General features: G+C 37.4%; 1 protein-coding gene, 1 long non-coding RNA gene and 1 pseudogene across 7 annotated transcripts; all 3 read right to left on the reverse strand.

Annotated features, from left to right (window-relative positions):
- Positions 1-717: 717 nt before the first annotated feature.
- On the reverse strand, positions 718-3,635 carry LOC110758355 (uncharacterized). 2 transcript variants are annotated; one of them, XR_002526933.2, is made up of 3 exons: positions 3,362-3,635; positions 2,574-2,637; positions 718-1,086 (listed from the first exon to the last, which is right to left on the reverse strand). It is a non-coding gene; the product is annotated as an uncharacterized LOC110758355 (long non-coding RNA). The 2 variants fall into 2 exon arrangements; XR_002526932.2 differs by having other exon boundaries at positions 718-1,629.
- A 1,142-nt stretch (positions 3,636-4,777) lies between these two features.
- Positions 4,778-15,250, reverse strand: LOC110758353 (calcium-transporting ATPase 8, plasma membrane-type-like). Of its 4 annotated transcripts, none has more exons than XM_021960187.2 (26): positions 12,949-15,250; positions 12,559-12,663; positions 11,553-11,665; positions 11,342-11,473; positions 11,135-11,227; positions 10,380-10,452; positions 9,942-10,003; positions 9,717-9,803; positions 9,468-9,623; positions 9,121-9,189; positions 8,901-8,983; positions 8,537-8,624; positions 8,394-8,449; positions 8,232-8,274; positions 8,076-8,156; positions 7,892-7,951; positions 7,616-7,786; positions 7,228-7,344; positions 7,015-7,113; positions 6,744-6,881; positions 6,489-6,589; positions 6,201-6,246; positions 5,932-6,060; positions 5,438-5,548; positions 5,228-5,319; positions 4,778-5,137 (listed from the first exon to the last, which is right to left on the reverse strand). In XM_021960187.2, the coding sequence occupies exons 2-26, from the start codon at positions 12,644-12,646 to the stop codon at positions 5,086-5,088; spliced, it is 2,340 nt and encodes a 779-aa protein (XP_021815879.1). In that variant the 5' UTR covers positions 12,647-12,663; positions 12,949-15,250; the 3' UTR covers positions 4,778-5,085. The 4 variants fall into 4 exon arrangements, with proteins under 4 accessions (XP_021815879.1, XP_021815881.1, XP_021815880.1 ...); XM_021960189.2 differs by having other exon boundaries at positions 5,974-6,060; positions 12,553-12,663; XM_021960188.2 differs by having other exon boundaries at positions 5,447-5,548; positions 12,553-12,663.
- Positions 13,439-15,681, reverse strand: LOC110758354 (uncharacterized; annotated as a pseudogene). Its single transcript, XR_015835315.1, has 2 exons — positions 15,249-15,681; positions 13,439-14,256 (listed from the first exon to the last, which is right to left on the reverse strand). The product of XR_015835315.1 is annotated as an uncharacterized LOC110758354 (transcript).
- Between the last annotated feature and the right edge of the window lie 1,662 nt (positions 15,682-17,343).

Here is a 17,343-nt window from a genome sequence, read left to right on the forward strand (position 1 = left end):
TGAGCCAAGGCCCAGGGCCCAGGCTGATTTGCTCTTCTTTGAAAAATTCAATTGAGCATGAGGATTGGGCAAAGAGATAGAGAACATAAGAGGAAGAGAGAGAGAGAGAGAGAGAGGGGGAGAGAGAGGAGGAGAGGTTGGCTAATGGTGAAAAAGGACATGCTTTTCGCCGGTGTTGTAAGGTGGGTTGGGTGGGCCATAGGTGGTTGTTGGGGTTGAGTGGCTGTTATTATTATTATTATTTGTTTTTAAATTTTAATTTTATTTGGACTTAACGATTTTTTTTAGACAAGACTTAACAGTGTTATGTTGAAGTTTGTTATGTCATATTTTAAGTCGTTAGATTATTATAATGATCAATATTTAGTGCACTATTTAAATGCAGAGGCTCGAAAACATATATATATAAACATTGAATTGTCATTCTCCATTTACCGTGGTACCATTGAAACATGCATACCTTCAAATACATATTCCTCCCTTCCTCCTTTACATTGTGCATCTTGTTGGTTGTTGTGCTTTTGTTTTGATTTCTCCGCCTTGTAGCTTGTTTTTCCTTGTGATGTTTAAAAAATCTTTCTCTTCCTCTTTTGTTTTTTTTTGTTGTCGGAATTGCATTTGATAAAACGTCAAATAGGCAAGTGTACAAAGCACCAACCAATGGCACAATAGAAATGTAACACAACTAGGAAGGAATATCTAAACTTAAACCAAGTCTAGAATAGAGTTCGTGAACCCAACACAACGAAAAAAAGCTCTAGACAATACAACAAACATAATCCAATGGCCCACCTCAAATACAATCAGAGCCCTAAAATAAGCACACAACCCAGTTCACACCCAAAGCTCTCGTAAACCCTAGCCTAAGCAAATAAAAGTCGTCACCGTTTCCAAGAGGACTAGGATTGCACCATCAAGGCCAAAAGTGAGAAGAGACACCGCCACCGCACAAAACAGCATAGTTGCACACAAAAGACCCACAAATCTGTCACCAAGACCACAAGTTGCCTAAACCACAACCACATCAACTCAATGACATTCCACCCATGAATCATCAACTCCACCAAGCTTGAACCTGCCTATGCCCTACAAATAATGCAACAACCAATCAAAGCAAGACAAAGGGAAATCAAAACCTGAAGCCCAAAGAAATTCAAGAGAGTGGAAGGTGGTGGTGCAGGCACCAGAGCAAGAGCTCTATACATGACAGGACCCGCCCCGGATTTCCTCGAAAACCGGGTCGGATCCCGCCTAAAAATCCGGCATACCGCAGATGCCGGGCCCACTTACTAAAAACCGAGACTTTCCACCAAAAATTTTGGTAGAGTCTCCCCTGTAAACAGGACAAATCCCAAAAAATTCAACCTGTCAAAACACAGTTAAAAACAACCCAACAGCCAGCGCATAATACACAAAGCTTAGTGTTACAAACCATGGCCTCCGGCCTCAAAATACCAAATTCTAACTGGGCAATAACAGAGCATCTAACAGAATTCAAAGAAAGTTACAAGTAGGAAGGAAGTTTAACGATTTTACATAGCACAGAGGCCCTGAGAAGGCTCAAGTGCTGAAGCTCGTGAAAACAGAAGCACAAAATACGGCACTGCGGCTCGTTCCAGTCACTACTGGCTGTGGGGCGCAAAACAGAAAATTGTGAGTGGACAAAACAAAGTTTAGTTCCATTTAAACCAAAGTAATATAACCCCACCGTTAGAAAACCATGCATGAAACCAATGCATTAAATCCAACATAATCATACATATATGTAATTTGCTCCAACCCGAGCTAAATCCGAAATCCAGTGAAACTATCAAATCAACCCATCCAATCCTTTCCATATAAAAATCTCAAGACAAACTCTCGAAACACGTGCCCACTAGCACGACGAGCGGGGAAGTATCCTCGCTCAAAAGCAAGAACAAATGTATAGTTATATATAAATATATAAGTATATAATAGAGATATAGTATAGGTATATGACACACCTAATTGTACCGGGGAAACAATCCAACAGGGGATTGTTTGACTAGCTCACACTTATCCGGCCCTCAAACGTCCATGTGGCTAGGGATGAGTCGTCCAACTAGGGGACTGATACTCTAACCCAGCACGTACGGACGAAGAATCAAGACCCGTACGCCTGGAACCGTCCTACGCGCGCAGACTACCCAATCAAGGGTCTACGGTCAACATCCCGTCAAGGATGCCCCGGCTACTTACATTTCCAAATATTTCACATTTCCATAATCACATTCCGAATCCAGGGGAGGTACACAGGGTAGTGCATATAGCACTCCAAACTGACTTTCTACTCTCGCATCTTTCCATGCCTCAATACCATTTCTCAAGTACCCCCCACAAATACTCAACAAAAATAATACTATCCCAAAATAGCATATACATAAAATTCGAGATACTTGAATATATCCAAAACCCAAATATATTCCAATTTCTTTAACAAAATAATCGTTCCACTTTAAGTATTAGGTAAACTTCCATAAACCTTTAAATCCTTATGCATAGAACTTTCAATATAAAAATCATGCAATTTATTGAAAACAAAGTCCACTCACAAGTAGTCCCAAGCTGCGTGACCCTGAGAGGGTCCTGCCTGCTGTGAAGGCGGAGTCGGATCACCTATTTCAAAATAGGAACACGATAATAAAAATCCAACTCTTCAAAAATAAGACTTTAAAGAAAAATCCTAATTTCCCGGGTTTCCCTTAAGTACTAGGAACGAGACGTCCCTAAGGTCCAAACTCAGGGTTTCAAGCGCTGGAAAAGTCTCGGAAGACACCCGGTCAACCGGACGGTCAAAACTTTAAATTAATGAATCGGAACATCCGGGACTCCGATTCGTGATCCGCGAATTCCTATACGACCCTAGGAATACCAGGAACAACATACGTGAAATTGGATTTGATCCAACGGTCCAAACACATCAAACCCGAAAATCACATATTAGGTAAAATTTGTTCGAGGTCCATACGATATCCAAATTGAGATCCGTAAACTCCTACGCGCTCGTGACAACACAAGGATCATTCTAGGATAAAGTATGACCTCTGCCGGACTGCCCACGCGCCGCCCCACGCGCTGCCGCGCGTGGGTGGCTTAATCACAATTCCGGTGACCGGAAAAACTTAGTATTTTGGCTCCAAACTCCTAACCTAGGTAATACACCTAATTTGGAACCACTTTTCTTCTTGGGTGAAGACCAGAAAATGGCCGGAAGTGGCCGGAAATTTCGACTGAAAACCGGCTGTAGCTAAACTTCGAAATTTAACTTGTAAACTCTCAAAATTTCGGGAAACCTATCCAACAGGCAGCTAGAGCATGAAAAATAGATGAAATTTCATACCTCACTCGTCCAATTTGGTTGAGAAACGAAGGAGAACGAAGGTGTTGAAGTTCCACGATTTTCCGGCCTGTTTTCTGCGATTTCCGGCGGCTGTCGACGACTCCAGGTGCGGTGCTGGCCGGGGAAGAGAGAGGAGGAGGTGGCGGTTCGATCGAGTCCGGTCTCGTGCGCTGCCGTGGCCGGTGGCCTGAGTTGCAGAGGGAGGAAGGGAGAGCGACGGGGTCGGGGAGAGAGAGAGACTCACGGGAGAGAGAAAGAGAAATGAGAGAAATAAAATCTGAAAAATCTGATTTTATTAAAATGAAATTCTGAAAATTTCCAATTAGGCCCTTAATGGTTTTTCGACCATAACTTCTTCGTTTCAAATCCGAATCGAGCCTACCGCGTGTCTACGGACTCGGCTCAGTACCATCTTCCTAAAAACACCACTTGCTGCCCCAAACTCTCTCCGGATAAAAAATTGACCTTTTTGCCCCCACTTCAAAGGCAAAATTGGAAATTCCAAATTTTAATTTAATTAAAATCCAAACTTAATAATATTTTGGGTCGGGATGTTACAATACACGTTGGGATCGGGACTCGAGAAATCGCGTTTTGGATTAGTTGCTACAACCCGTAGGAAAGGCCAGATCGAAAAGGGAGAAAGAGAATCCAAGGGGTAGATGGAAGATGGTAGGAAAAAATTAGGTTTAGAGAGAGGTTGATGGAGAATTGGGAACACATACTAAAATGAGACGTATAACCTCAGATCCTCCCATAAGAGTGGGGAGAAATCACCAAAGAATGCAAAGAGAGAGGGAATGGTGGGAATGGTGGGAATGGTTGAGCACTGGTAGAGGGAAGAGAGAGGAGAGAAGAGAAGGTTGAGAGAAGAGGAGAAGAGAAAGGAGGACATTGAGAGGACAGGAGAGGGGTTCTCCTCCTTGATGATAAAGCTACGGGTGGGTTTTTCCTAGGTTAGTCAAGCGCTGGGAGAGAGAGTTGAGAACGTCTTGGGTCACAATCAGTTCTTCCTCTTTTGTTTAACTTTGGGATTTATGAACATTTGTTGTATGTCTTTTGAGTTTGAATAGTGTAGATGATGAGATTAATCTTCAATTATTTTTAAATTTGAAATTCAGAACAATTATATTATTGTAATGAATGAATATATTATTAATCAATATGAAATGATAGTATGAAATGGGCCAAAATGAATAGTTAATGTAGCATTAACTAATTAACCGGTTAGCGCTTGAACGACTGAATAAAACAAGAACCCTCTAATAATTTTTTAAAATTTTGTGAATGGCTCCCTCTAATGTGAAATCCTAGCTTCGCCACTGGGCCCCTATATTGAGCATAGTGAAGCTCCCTTTTATTTTTTACACACCCTTGGTCTGGGGCATGATACTGACATGGAATATTATAGGAAAGTTGAGCAAATGATAGCGTTTGCATACGCTGACTTTAAATCAAGTAACAAAATGAACCTCTTTTGTGTCCGAGAAGAAACGAATGAATTAAACTAATCAACCTAATTGACCGTAAACCAGGTTCTCTAGTTAGGAAACAAACAGAACAATTAAAGCATTCTAAATTAGAAAAGCGTATGTGTGTTGAGTATACGGTATCTCTCGCCCGTTTGACCTTCCTGATCCTTTTGCGGTTGCTTGTGTTGGAATGCTGTATGAGTTGAACTGCTTTGCTAGTTCATCAAATGCTGTCTGAGTTGAACTGCTTTGCTAGTTCCTGTGTGTCAAGTACTTTACGAATAAAATTATCGCAAAAAGCATTCTGCAAGAGATAGAGATTTTTGTCAACGACCAACAGAAGATTATCGAGTGTTCAACTTGTTATACTACATGCCAAAATCATAGAACTTACTCGGCAAACCCAAGAGTGAGGGAAAACTGCCACTCTTTCTGGTTAAGCGCCACTGTGGAGAACGCTTTCCCTAGAAACTCAATGACGATAAACTGAAGAACACAGAAAACTAAGTGTCATCAAATGCAAAATTCGTCAAGACGACAAGTGACCAGAAAGGAAAAACAAAAACAAACAAAAAAAGAAGAAAACAAACTAAATATTTCTAACCTGACTTACGAGAATTGTTCCCGCTATTCCCATAAAGAGATAGTTTGAAGTAATCCACTTCTTAGGCTTCGATAATATACCCTTCTTTCGAGCTTCCACTTGATGGATAATCTATCATTTGAAAAATTCAGATTCATTGAAATCATAATGTAACATAATCTCATTCAAATCTGGAAGGGCACATGAAGGGCTATGGCTCTTTTCTTCTTTTGATAAGACAGGAGAAACGCGATTCGAACTTTGAACTTATTCCAGGATTGGGAAGAGAAGTAGGAGGACTACACTAATAGCTAGGTATGTTTCCAAGTGCGCTAATTAATGAAAAATCATGCTCGAACTTTAGACCAAAACTAACTATTCAATTGAAACAGCCATATCAACTTTGTCATTTCACATGCTAGACAAAACGGGGAAGCTAATTAATCATCTCATATTGCTGGGATCCTAGTAAAACTATTTTCTTATGATTGATGAGTTAAGACTAATTAACTTACTTGACAAACAACAAATGTGTTAAATATCATTGTGTTCTTTACTTTGATGGCATGACCGCGGTTATAACTTTTCAGTAAACTCCGTCCTTGAAAATTGATGATAAGAATGGCAACAATTTGGTACATGCCCTGAAATTTCCAAACCAAATTTAGAATGACAAATTATGAGGAAGACAACTGGAATGCGAAAAATATATGTAAGAAAACTACATGGATTGATCTAATACTACTTTTGGGTAGCATGAAATCAAGAGAAAACATCCATTTACCTGAAAAACCAGTCTCTTCCACTTTACATATCTTTTAAGAGGTTGTCTGTAAAACATTGTCCCATTAGAACATCAAATTTATGCCAGCCAACAATTTGGTTTAACTAGCTAGCAACCTCAAAATTCAAGAGATATGGGCCTACTGGAAGTAAGCATTTTGATCAAAATAAGAACTAACAGAACATAACTATGTCAGCAGAAGTGAAGGTCATCACCATGGATCATGAAAATTTCATGGTTAGGTATTTATAAATTAATCAGATATGTCCATCATCAAAGAAATGTTACCCGGGTTTGACAAGATGTCCCAGCATCAGTTCATCTGCTGGAGGTTTAGTAACCAATGATAGTGGTACAAGAGCTACTATGATTAGGTTCACCCAGAGAACCTGTACAGAGCACAAGCAGAAAAGAATCCTTAATTAGGTGCATCCTCACCTAAAGACTTAATAATTGAACAACCTGATCCTAAATCACAACTGCAATTCTTCTAGTAACAAGTAGAGAGAAAGGGAGCAGCAAAACAGAGAGAGAGAGACTTACCTGAACAGCATTTAATGGGACATGTCCATAGAAAACTGCCGCCATAAAATTGGTAGTTAGTGCTACAACATTGACTGTAAGCTGCAACTGCATAAACTTGATAATATTTGCATGTACTGATCGGCCCCATTTAAAAGCCTACATCCATTAAACCAATTCCAATGTTATATAATGATCAGCATTAACTATTTTCAATTGACAACAAAATTAAAACAATTTCAGTTCAAGCATATGACAAGATTATGTTGGGATCTATCTTACAAAAACAAACCTTTACACACGTAGCAAAACTGTCATCCAAGATAATTATATCCGAACTCTCTTTAGCAACTTCAGTCCCTCGGATATCCATAGCAAGACCAATGTCCGCCTAGGCAAGATCAAAAGTAACCGAAAATCCAAGCAAAAACCATTAAAACGCAAGATCACTTGGGGAGGGAGGGAAGAGCCAACCAAAAAATAAGAAATAAAAAGGTTCTCAAACCTGTTGTAGTGCATGAGCATCTTCGGTGACATATCCAGTGACAGCAACCATCTCTCCGCTTTGCTTCAGTGCTTGCACAAACAAAAGCTTGACATCGGGGGAACACCATGCCATGACCTACATAATAATCGAAAGTTGAGTCTGATATTGTTTTTATTTGGGGAGGGGGATTCGAACCTAGGCCTGTACGTAACATCTTCCAACAAAGTGAAAATAAATACTACCAAACTAGTAATTATATTCGAACCTAGGCCTGTAATATCTTCCAATAAAGTGAAAAGAAATACCACCGAACTAGTAACTATTTTCTAGTTCTTATTAATAAAAATTCTCGCTGACATCAAAATTCCTATGATCAGTAGAGAAGTACATTCTAAATCAAGAATACCTTAATCCTCTTAGCACATTCTTGTCTTTGCCTATCATCAGTCAGTTCCCCAAACTCTCTTCCGTCAAAGAGATGATTTGGCATAGTAGCGTCTGCATCAGAATCAAGTATGCCGCATTCCAAACCAATTGCTTTCGCAGTTTGAAGATTGTCACGAGTAACCATGCGTACCTACAGCTCAAGATATGGGAAGTAAAATATTCAAGGTTGACCCAATTTCGGTGAACATTGCACTGATCATGTATTAAATTGAAGTGGATGCAGATGTAAAAATACCTTAACGCCATCCCTTTGGCATAGTTGCACCCACTCCTTGACCCCTGGTTGACAACGATCCTGCATTTCGTTGAGTACATAGGCTAAAAAAACTTATACAAATGAAATTAATTTTGTAAAGAAAATAATAAAGATCTACAATGGTACCCAAAAGCAAAAAGAAAGAGAATACGAGAAACCGTACCTCGTTCAAAGTCAATACAGTCTTGTCACATAGGATATTTTTAACAACGGCCATGGTTACACAAGCAAATGGCCTCCGTACCTACATTTTGAGTTCCATCCAGATATATGAAAAGGCAGCATAAAATGCAAAATAATTATAAGCAATTTCACATACAAATGCGTTATCTGCCACCATTCTTTTTGTTGCGCTGAAAATGCTGTGCCAGTCAAAGAGAAGGAAATTAAGGCAAAAAAGAAATGTTGTGAAGTCCAGAAAGATGAATACATATGACAAAAACTAAGGGAACAGCTGAATGTTAACGTTGGGCAGACTTACGTTAAGGTAACAGCTAAGGGAAGTCCTTGAGGTACAGCAGCCACTGCAATATTAAACTAAAATATCCGGATGTGAGGGTGAAATCAAAAGTATTCAATTAATTAATTACGCTAAATAAACATGGAGGAGGCATAGACACATACAGCAATGATTATAATTTGATTGACTTCTTCTATGACGTCTCGAGGTTTAGTCTTGACCCCGAATATCAAAACCAAATACATGAACCACCTGCACAAATGTTATTGTGATAATAACAATGATTGGTTGAATAATGGTGGTGTCATTTGGGACCGTGCGTCCGGGAAAATGGAAAAAAACAAAAACAAAAAACCCTAACATTCTAGGAAAGACGGACAATACGTAGGTCGGGACTAGTGAGGATCTCTACATCGTTACCATCCAACCTAGTGAGTATCTATGAATGAGAGTGATTTAATATTATTGATCCTTGTGATGGTAAGAATGTATCCAGCAAAGATTGAAGATTCTTTGAATAATTATTACCTGAGCAAAAGGACCATCATGACAATAAAAGCTGCTGCAAGTCCAACATTACCAATGGAAGTAGCAACCTCGTTCAAGACCTCCTATGAAGATTCAATTATGTATCCTTAAGATAATATCTACATACATACATATATATATATATATATATATATATATATATATTTATATATGTAGGAAATTAAATTGTGATTCTCTATGTACTAGTTGATGGGCTGACCTCCAATGTTGTTTTGTTACCAATGTCTTGTGAAAGTTCCGATTTAGTACATATCCCAACACTCGTAACCTGAAGGAACAATATATATGATGAAAGTTTCATTCCTTTTTCTGATTTTTTAAATTTATTTATGGTTTTTTATCACAAATGGTCCCAAAGGTTTATGAAATTATCATGAATGGTCCTTGAGGTTTGTTTTTGTAACATTAATAATCCTTAAGGAGGATTCGTGACAATTTCGTAAACCTGAAGGACTATTTGTGATTTAAAAAAAAAGCCTTTATTTATATAGGAGATGAAAAAGAACAAAAATACCAACACATATGTAATATATATATCAACTTTACCAGCATGGTGCCACTCCCATCCGCTATTTCCGAGCCAGGCTTTAAACGAGAGGCTCCAGAAGAAGCATGAAAGCTTACAATGTTGTTGTCTCCATTCACACGTGAGGTATCTATGGAGAGTGATTGAGCAGTGATTAAAATACCATAAGCAGGGACCTGTGGATATGCAATCAAAGTAACATAATTAATATATTTTGCAGATATGAAAAATATGGACTTGTGAATGGAGACAGCAACATTGCCACATACCTGGTCACCAATGTTAAGGGGAATAACATCGCCAACAACAATATCACATATTGAAACCTCAACTTGTTTACCACCTCTAACAACAACCTGCATAATTAGGTACGAGATCCAAATGTTTAAACAGTTAGGGCTCGTTTTTTGACTAAGATCGGATTGGATAGGAGGATAACTCCTTATATTTAAAGGTCCAATAGATATATTTATACGGTATTGAAACATGCATACCTTCATATTCCTCCCTTCCTCCTTTACATTGTGGATCAGAGATTGGCTGTATTTGCAAATTGCTGCAGGCCCAAAAGAAATTCAACACTTGACCCCAAAAGAAAAAAACAAAACAAAAAAGAGAGAGAGAGAGATGCAAACTACAAAATCCATAAATAATTAGACTTTATCTATACCGGTGTTCCCACATATACAATTTTTCTTTTCATTTATTCAAAATCTTGGCTTTTGTTTTCATTTAAGTTATTTGAAAATTTAACCTCAAGAGTTTTTGCTTTATATATGCACACGAGCTGCACATCACTTTTTGCTCTATTAGAATAGATGTGCAGAATTTCCTATTCTGTTTAAGTGGGAAAATCAGCTTCCTATTGTTTTTTCTATTTGGTTAAATGGAAATACACTCCTATTTGTATCACATCACACCAGGTTAACTACCTTTCACAATAATGTTCACCATAACCACAACGGCTACGTTACCTCCCTCTTCCCAGTATCCGAACCTTGTACCCTGCAATTAACATGACACAGAACCTCATAAATAAATTATTGTTGTCAAAACAACTAAAATATAATTAAAAACCCTGAGATTACCCAATTGATCAATTTGCATTCACTCCGAATTTTGGCTATTGTTGACAATTCATTCTAATGGGGAAAATGTTAGGTTCCTAAAAATTGAGGAGAAGCTCCTCCTTAAAACCAATGTGATTTTGATATTTAGCAAATTACTTTAATATTCTTTCTAATGGTCCGTCAGATTTCTAAGGATTCTACCTCTTTTTTTTTTTTTTAAATAAGGTTTTGATACTTTGATTGGAAGTTGACAAGAAGGGATCTAGTCCTATTCAAACCAATTACGATCTAGTCAACAAAAGAAAGATATACGTACAGACAGCCAATTGCAATTCTCTCTCATCTCTCCAATTCTACTCTATATCATATTTATCAAGCGGCCAATATAGTTACCAATATAGTTACGGGTGATTCATGTATTTGGTTTTGTAATTTTCCTTCTTCTTTACTTTTCACATAAACAAGAGTATCTGAGGATCCTCTAGGGTTTAGGATCCTCTCTGTAATAGTGATTTCTTGTCGAACCAAAAAAACAAAAAGAGCTAATTCCGATTTTTCTTTATATTAACATCCTACTGTCATGAAAATACTTGGAAGTATGGCCGATCGAGGCTCACCTTTGTCACTAGACCCATCACTGAAGAAGCCACTGCAACTACTATGAAAATGATCAGAGAAATATCTTGATGACATGCTTCCCAAAGACACGTCTACAAGACAAACAAAGTTGATGTGGTAAAATATAAACAGTAAGAGCACTTAATTAAAGGTGTATTAATTAAATCCATCCTTCTTTCAAATTTCACAATTGTAACGACACTAACCAAGAAGCTTTTTGATTTTTCCGCAGGATATGTGTTTGCTCCGAAAAAACTTTTCCGTTTCACCACATCAGCATCTTCCCCATTAATCCCGTCCTCTAAATTCGTTTTCAACAAGCATTCTAAGCCTTGAATCTGATGTAAAAGAAGGATATAATTAGTGACAGTTAATATCAACCATAAGATAAAAGATGATGTTATGTGTTGGACTTGCCCCCCCATATTGTTCCAGGCCACCAACATCATCATTCTTAGTTAAGGCAACAAGTTCCTCTCGTCCAATTCCAAAATCACCAGTAGTACTGGTTCGTATATCTGGAATATTCACTGACAACCAGAAGAAACAAGTCAATTACAAAACTAATAGCTAAGTATATAATTCTTATTTGGAGAAATTACTAGAATACTATCATCAATCATGTTAGAATATGAGTAGAGGACATCGTTGATATTTCCCACCCACACATGAACAACTTAGAGTTAGTTAAACAGCTGCTACGCTGTAATGCATCGTGTATAAGAGATCATGACTTTGTGTAATCAAATACTATTGAATGAAAATCAAGAATTGGTCATCTACTTCTTCTGAAATTCATCTTTGTTATCATTTGTGGTAGGCTCTCACGGCAACTAGTGCTAGGTTTTTGTTTTTCCCTTTAATTTTCAGTTTTTTATTTTTTTTATTTTGTTTTAATTAGCAGTGTTATGCTGATGTTAAGTTAATGGACATGTGTTAAGAAATTAGATACCGGACATAAAGAAGACACTTACTTTCCGGCCCTATTTCTTTTTACAAGTCAATCACAATTAGGCATACGTGTTCATTTCATTCTTAATAAGCAATCACACTCGTGTACATGTGCAAAATTATGATTGGCTTGAATGACATCTAATTAGATTCAAGGAGCCAAGCTAGCATTATTCTTTTGGATTTCGGTTATAATTAATCCGCATGGCATATAGATAAATTAGGCAAATATATAAATAAAAAGAATTGATTCTTGAAATGATTGAAGCACCAAGCTATACGCACAAAAAGAACGTATGTGACACACAAAAAGAACTAGTGAGTGAAACATCGAGCTACATGCAAAAAGAAGTTATGACAAATGAAAAGCGTGTTCAGCCTAATAAACGAAAAGAAGAAGAAAATATAATACGTCAATAGAAGACAACAAGAACATGTTAAGACACATTAATTTCACAACAATTACTCGTACAGCAGCATGTGCATGGACTTCGCTTGAAGCATGCTCTCCTTCCCTTTTCAACAAGCATAAGATATGCAAAAATGGACGAGAAGCACATAACAGAATCCTTGCTTGCTGCAAGGAAACAGAAATAGTTTAGAAAAAGCTCAAATAGAGAAGATTTCCTTCAACTAACAATAAGTAACATCCATGGGAGATTATCAAAGCTACACATCACAATTTTGGCAACCCGAAAACAAAACAACAGAACATCCTTTTTCAGCAAACCCTAAACTCCCCGATGCAGGGCGCAAAGAGGTAGACATTAACATAGCCATATACTTGGAGAGAGAAAGCAACATTACTAAAAACATAGTCCTTTATTATAAAAATATTAGTAAAATATATATAGGTACGTACCCTCCAACGGTTGATGCGCTGAATGGGAGCATCCTTATAAGTTCCGGCCTCCAAGTCGTTTTGTTGGTGAGAAGGCAAGACCGCCGGTGAGTTCATGTTCTTCTCGATCTTTATCTAATCTGTCATAAAGAGAAATGAATATAGCAGTTGTACTTGCACTCGCCCAGTAGAACTGTAATGTTTCGTTGATTTCTTCAAGTTTCAGCGTAGCTTTGGATTTGAGAGATCTGCTCAAGGATATGAAGTTGGCAAGGCTCTGGGGTTTTGTGTTATTTCTACGTGCCGTAGCTTTGAGCGTTGGTGGGACGCACCGCGCAAACCACCTCAGAATATTTTGAATACCACCTCAGCGTTGGTGGTATTCACCAAGCAAACCGCCCCATAATATTTTAATCAAAATGTCTTTTCGTGGCTATTTCCAACTCTAACTCCAACTTGGTCAAAGCCTTAATTAGACTGTTTTTACATCCCAGATTCCTAGAACTTTCGATTAAAAAAAAATGACTCTAGAATTTATGACATGGCAGGGGTATCTCGCGAGCTGGCCAAAACGTAATTGGTGATGTAAGATTGTGGAGCCCACATATTCTATAACCTCTCCACATGGTGGAATAAAAAATTTAAAAATATGAAAACCCAACCCCCCTCTCTTCGTACGCATTTGTGGTGGGAAAACTTTGCTATTTTCTGGGCTCTTTCTGCTCAGCATTCTCTTCAATGAACAACCCACCATTTATAGCGATGAAGACGAAGAAGATGCGGGTTCAGAATCAGTTCTCATCACCCCAACATGAACAAGATCATCATTTTCAACGTAAATCCTTCTTCACCCACCACCCGATCCGACGTCGTATTCATCCCCATCCCAATACCATCAGCACTGGTCACTATCGGAGCGCCGCAAATTGGGCAGTTCATGTGTGAACCCATCCATGCACAGTGCACTCCACATGAAAACAGTTACCACATTTGGGCAAATTCCTACCCACGATGTTGTCTTCAAATGGGCTCAAACAAATCTCACACACTCCATCTCCAATAACCCATTTTCGTAACTTCCCTCCTTCTCCTCTGTTTTGTACACGAACAGAGGAATTGCAGAGATGGCTTTCAAGTCGAGCCTTTTCCACGACGACGTAGAGCCCGGAAGGCTGTTAATGTTTGCTGAGGTTCCAAGTTCGGGCTGAGAACCCGAGAGACGGTCATGGAGCTGCGACGGCGCCTGTTGTGAGCTTAGGTCGGCGAGAGAGGAAGAGAAACGGGCGTGCGGGGTTGTTGTGGTGACGGCGACTGGGAAGGGTTTTCCAGCTAGGTACGAAGAGAGGGGGTTAGGTTTTCATATTTTTTATTTTTTAATTACAAATGCGCGCTATCCACAATTCCACATCCCAAACGAGATTACGGATATCACACTTAAAAGTGATTATATGAAGAAGTACCTAGGAGGTGCTTCTTTCCATAGGTGATTATAATCCTTCCAAAATCACTTCCAAATGAAATTTAAGACTACAAGTAACAATCACAATTAAGAACAAAAAGATATTCATGCATCATCAATTTTTCTATGCTAAACAAAATGTACAAAAGTATGGTACTATTCCATATGGTACAATTTTTCTTACTTATTTTTGTTAGTATCGTCTATAATAATAAATTTTTGTTTTGAATTTTATTAGGTCACTACAATATGTGTCAATCTGTGCCTCTTACTCACATTTTTTCAATTTTTTTTTAAATTTTTAAATATAATCTACGGCTGGTACAATTGCCCATGGACCATGGGACAGTATTGGGCCGAGATAAGGGCCTAGGCGTTCAAAGAAGCCCATGATAAAGAACATCAACTTTCTGTTTTTGTCTGCAAGATCCTCTCTTTCTTTTATTCCATAGTGATTAGTGATTCAAAGAAAGTTTGATTTTGTGAATAAAGTTATAAAAAAAAAAGTTCTTATTATTAATTTATTTATAATTTTAAATATTCTATATATTCGTTTGATCAACTTAATAAAATTTAAAAAAAAAATTAAAAATGTGAGTAAGAGGCACAGATTGACACATATATTGTAGTGACTTAAGAAAACCAAACTCACGGAGCCCACATGTAAATCAAAACTCAACTACATATAAGGCTGATTTTTCTGATGAAAAAAATTGATTCCATTCCACTTAAATGAAAACAAACAGAAAAGGGAAAACAGTAGATTTCTATTAATTCCAGAAATTAAATTACGTATGCAGATGGGAGACTAAGTGTTAGTTATCAAATTCACCAAAAAAGAAAATTCTGAGTTTAACCTTACTTTCCTTGAGCGTTTTCTTTGCAATCTCTCTTAACAAATTTCTCTTCTTTCCTTCTTCTGCTCTTCGGCAAACGTTGTCTCTCTTTCTTCTCCAACGAAGCCCTATTCCCTGTTTGATTTTCATGGCCAAAGAAACTGAAGCCAAGACTCCATGCATGCCCATTTAACACTCTCATTGCTCTTCTTCGGCTACCCATAAGAAAGCACTTCACATACATTAATCAACACCCAAACTCTCTTGTATTTAATTCCCATTAACTTGAAAACAAACAACAAAAGCAAAGGAATTAGAGAAACACCAGCTCTCTTCTCTACCCTCGTAGTTGCTTCCTTTCAGACCAAAATGGCCAGCTTTATTGGCTTAGAGAGCTTTTAAGTCTTGACTCGAGTCTTCTCCTCTAAAAGACAAATAGTCTAGCTGGATAAAAGGCGAACAACATCTACAATGGATAGCCTAAGTCATCTCCTTAGATAAATTTTAGGGAGTATTAGAAAAATACAACTCAAATCATATTTCCTATTCATTTTCTAAAATATGGAAACCTCCCTCATAATGACTCCTTATAATTTAATGCCTCTTTATTTTTGTTTTTGAATATTTTAAATTTTTAATTAATGCTATTTTTTTTTAGTACAAGGAATTGGGGAAGGAGGGTTTGCACAAATATTTATTGGGTGCATGGGGGTTTCTAATCTCTGCCCACATGAGTGTAGGTGGAAGAGTTCAATCAACTGAGCTATACCCTATTAACAATATGCTAGTTATTATATATATTTTTATAAAAATAAACTATTTATGTTGAATTAAAAAATCATTATAGTATTAGTATTTATAACTATTTAAACTAAGGAGTACAATCCTTTTGTGTACTCATTCGCAATCGGAGTTCAAATTTATAGAGAGTTAATAACTTTTGTATATGAAACATGAGGTAGATGAAAGTCTCCTATTTCGAAGCTTTTCCGTACACCAGAGCACTTTAATAATGCAATATTGTCGGCAAGAGGCAGCTGGGAAATATCACGTGTGTACGACCTTCCTCCTTTAACAGCCACTCACTGTATATTTATGTCTGGCACATAAAAAAGGGTGGATCTAAGAGCTACTCTCGTTGTTTGAAAGAACCAGACGCTGTTAGTATTGCTGCACGATGACAATGGTCCAGTTTGAAACGCTAATATACAAGTGGTTTAGCTAGGATAAATAGAAAAGACAACCAGTTTGAAACACTCACATATCACAATGAGGTAATAACATACATGACGTAGTCAACGGGGTCTAATATAGTGGAAAATGACCATGACTTGCATAACAGTGGTCTTAAGTTCGAAACTCCATAATATACCTTGGCAATTAATACAGTGAGAGAGCATAAAAATCTCTTAAGAAGGGTCAACCTTAAATAAGTCTAAGATGATTACACTAAACTTAACTTTTACTATACTTAAGAATTCATTACACTTAACTTTTAATATTACAAATTTGATATCTTATGATTTAATTGTTATCATTCCAAAATCATAATACTAAGTATAACCCAAGTTTTATTATGGTAAAAAGATTGAAAAATTCAACCAAGAAAAAGAGTATATAAAAATTGATTTTAGCGGATAGAATGACAAAATCAAATAAAATCAAGGCATGCACAGGTCAATATAGTATATATGAAGAAATGAAAACAAGTAAGTTGTTAATCATTATGTTTCCATTGATCCTAGAGATTCTGATTCTCAATTATATTCAAGCGGTGTCTTTAAGGGGAAGTTGTGGAACAAGCCTCAATCATGGTGTTACCGATGTTGGTTCTGGGGTCATTATGGGATCAAGTATTGGTTAGTGGGGGCAAAGAAATAAGAATGCAAAGTTTGAATTATACCTTCAAAATCGAAGCCTACAGCCTACTGTGTTAGTCAATTCTGCATATAAAACAATCTTAAACAATCTTGATGTATGACATTTACAAACGGGTTTTAAGTGATGCGGAAAATGCTTAAGAAGAGCTCAACTTTTTCTCCTAACTTCTTCTTTATTTTTTAAACCTAATTATATGGCACTTAATTTGTACACTACAGCCAAATAAAAGAACAAACAAAC

This window comes from Prunus avium, chromosome 1 (assembly GCF_965620075.1).
Source record: "Prunus avium chromosome 1, drPruAviu1.hap1.1, whole genome shotgun sequence".
In the NCBI taxonomy this organism is placed as follows: Eukaryota; Viridiplantae; Streptophyta; class Magnoliopsida; order Rosales; family Rosaceae; genus Prunus; species Prunus avium.

Excerpts from the sequence above, each read along its gene's own strand:
- LOC110758353 (XM_021960186.2), bottom strand. The coding sequence starts at position 12,646 with ATGTGCTTCTCGTCCATTTTTGCATATCTTATGCTTGTTGAAAAGGGA. Across the intron at positions 9,190-9,467 it reads ATGGGAGTGGCACCATGCTG|GTTACGAGTGTTGGGATATG; the intron begins GTAAAGTTGATA and ends TTGTTCCTTCAG. Across the intron at positions 8,450-8,536 it reads ATCAAATTATAATCATTGCT|TTTAATATTGCAGTGGCTGC; the intron begins GTATGTGTCTAT and ends CGGATATTTTAG.